Source organism: Oratosquilla oratoria, chromosome 18 (assembly GCF_046742065.1).
Source record: "Oratosquilla oratoria isolate Oo_2021 chromosome 18, ASM4674206v1, whole genome shotgun sequence".
In the NCBI taxonomy this organism is placed as follows: Eukaryota; Metazoa; Arthropoda; class Malacostraca; order Stomatopoda; family Squillidae; genus Oratosquilla; species Oratosquilla oratoria.
Genome location: NC_134794.1, coordinates 58374964 through 58376707, shown reverse-complemented (window position 1 = coordinate 58376707; position 1744 = coordinate 58374964). Strand labels below are relative to the sequence as shown.

At 36.2% G+C, this 1744-nt stretch overlaps 1 protein-coding gene across 1 annotated transcript in view; it reads left to right on the top strand.

The window, feature by feature from the left end:
- The first annotated feature begins 518 nt into the window (after positions 1–518).
- Positions 519–1744, top strand: part of LOC143035276 (gamma-aminobutyric acid receptor-associated protein) — a 9703-nt gene continuing 8477 nt past the window's right edge. The window contains exon 1 of the mRNA XM_076202132.1: positions 519–731. Coding sequence (XP_076058247.1) covers positions 642–731 — 90 coding nt within the window. The 5' untranslated portion in view covers positions 519–641. The remainder of the gene's footprint in view (positions 732–1744) is intronic.

Here is a 1744-nt window from a genome sequence, read left to right as displayed (position 1 = left end):
TGAAAGTAGAATTGCATTATTGAGATACGCACTGCCTTGATAGCACATATTCTTTAGACATGTGAAAATTTCATTAAATAATTAGTAATATTGATCTAATTTAACAAATTCTACAGGCATTTCCTTCTCTGGTTCGATCGATTGTTGCGATCAGCTGTTTCTATGGCCAGCTGCACGGTGACGTCACAGATCATGTAAAGAAGGTGAATAATCACCTAAAGCGTAATTTTCATCCATATTGTGATGGCCTCGAATCAAATAGGTTTCTAGGGTACTATTATGAATGTCTTACATGAAATTACGAGGGTTCCGAAATTCCCTTCATGGTTGGGAGTAGCTCTGATTACATTGGCGGAAGAAGACGGGTGTACTTTATTGTTGTTGTTAAACACCAAAACTATAAATGCTTAAAACCATGAAGAACCTTTTACTTATAACAGGATTTAGTACTGGAAATAGACAACATTTATATCAAATTTCTTATTCGGATCCTTTATAGAGTATCTAATATGACTCATCATAGTCAGGCCCTATCAAGAATAAGGAGCCAACAGCAGACATCGAGGACATTTGTATTTCAACAGAGGGCGGAGGAAGAAGGAGCATTTCGTTCGTGATTTTCCAACCTTTCATAGACCAAAATGAAGTGGCAATACAAGGAAGAACACCCTTTTGAGAAGAGGAGGCAAGAAGGCGAAAAGATCAGGAAGAAGTATCCAGATAGAGTTCCTGTAAGTGTGTAACAAACCTAAATAGTAACAGCCATGACTATGACGCACTTGCTTGTCATCTCGATTGTAGACAAGGACACCTAGAAACTAGTAATCTTAAAATGCAAGTAAAGCCAGATTTACTGAATCAGTCTGGTAGAATTTGTAGAAAATACATTTTGTCATCTTTCTAGTTTAGTTCTAAATAGAATGTAGCACCCATTTCAATAATATAACATATGTGTTGACGCAAGTGCGTGGTCTCGTGCAATGTATTGGTTGAGCCCGTATTCCGTGCAAATACCTTTTTCAAGTTAATTCAGTATGATTGTGTTTAATAAGTTTAAACGGTATATCGCATTAACGTATTATTTTCCTACAGTTTTCATTAGTTATTGGTCGCCAAATGTTAGTGAACTCCCATATGACCTCAAAATATCTGAAGTATATTCTGAACGGTTATTCGGATTGACCTTAAATGTTCAGAAATGCGTTGAATCCTAAAACTACCTATAAACCAAATTTCAGCAAATCGGAGAGGTGAGGGTGTAAGGCACTTGTTGATCTGGCAGAGAATATCCCAATACTGACTGTAGAGTTGGTGCATGAAGTCATATGTAGTTTGTGTGCCACTAAACAAATTCAATCAAGTTTGAGAAATCTACTAATGGGTTTTCAGATTTGAGGACTATGTGGATATAATTATAGCTATTGAATACACACTACATTCATCTTTATACACACAATTATAATTATAGCTATGGAATACACACTACATTCATCTTTATATACAATTTGTGAAAAGCAACCAAAATTAAAAAGAACCAATGGTGGTAACATAGGTCTTGGATGGTGACCAAGTACTCTACAGTCAACCAGCATCATTTCATGTCTACTCACTCCTGTCACCACTGCATGACCTACTCACAACTGTAAAGGGACTGTTACTCTCTTCATTTCATGTAAACAAGTCATTTTCCCTCAGTTATTTTATACCAAGGAGCACTGACAATGAATAACTGCAAAACAATCTT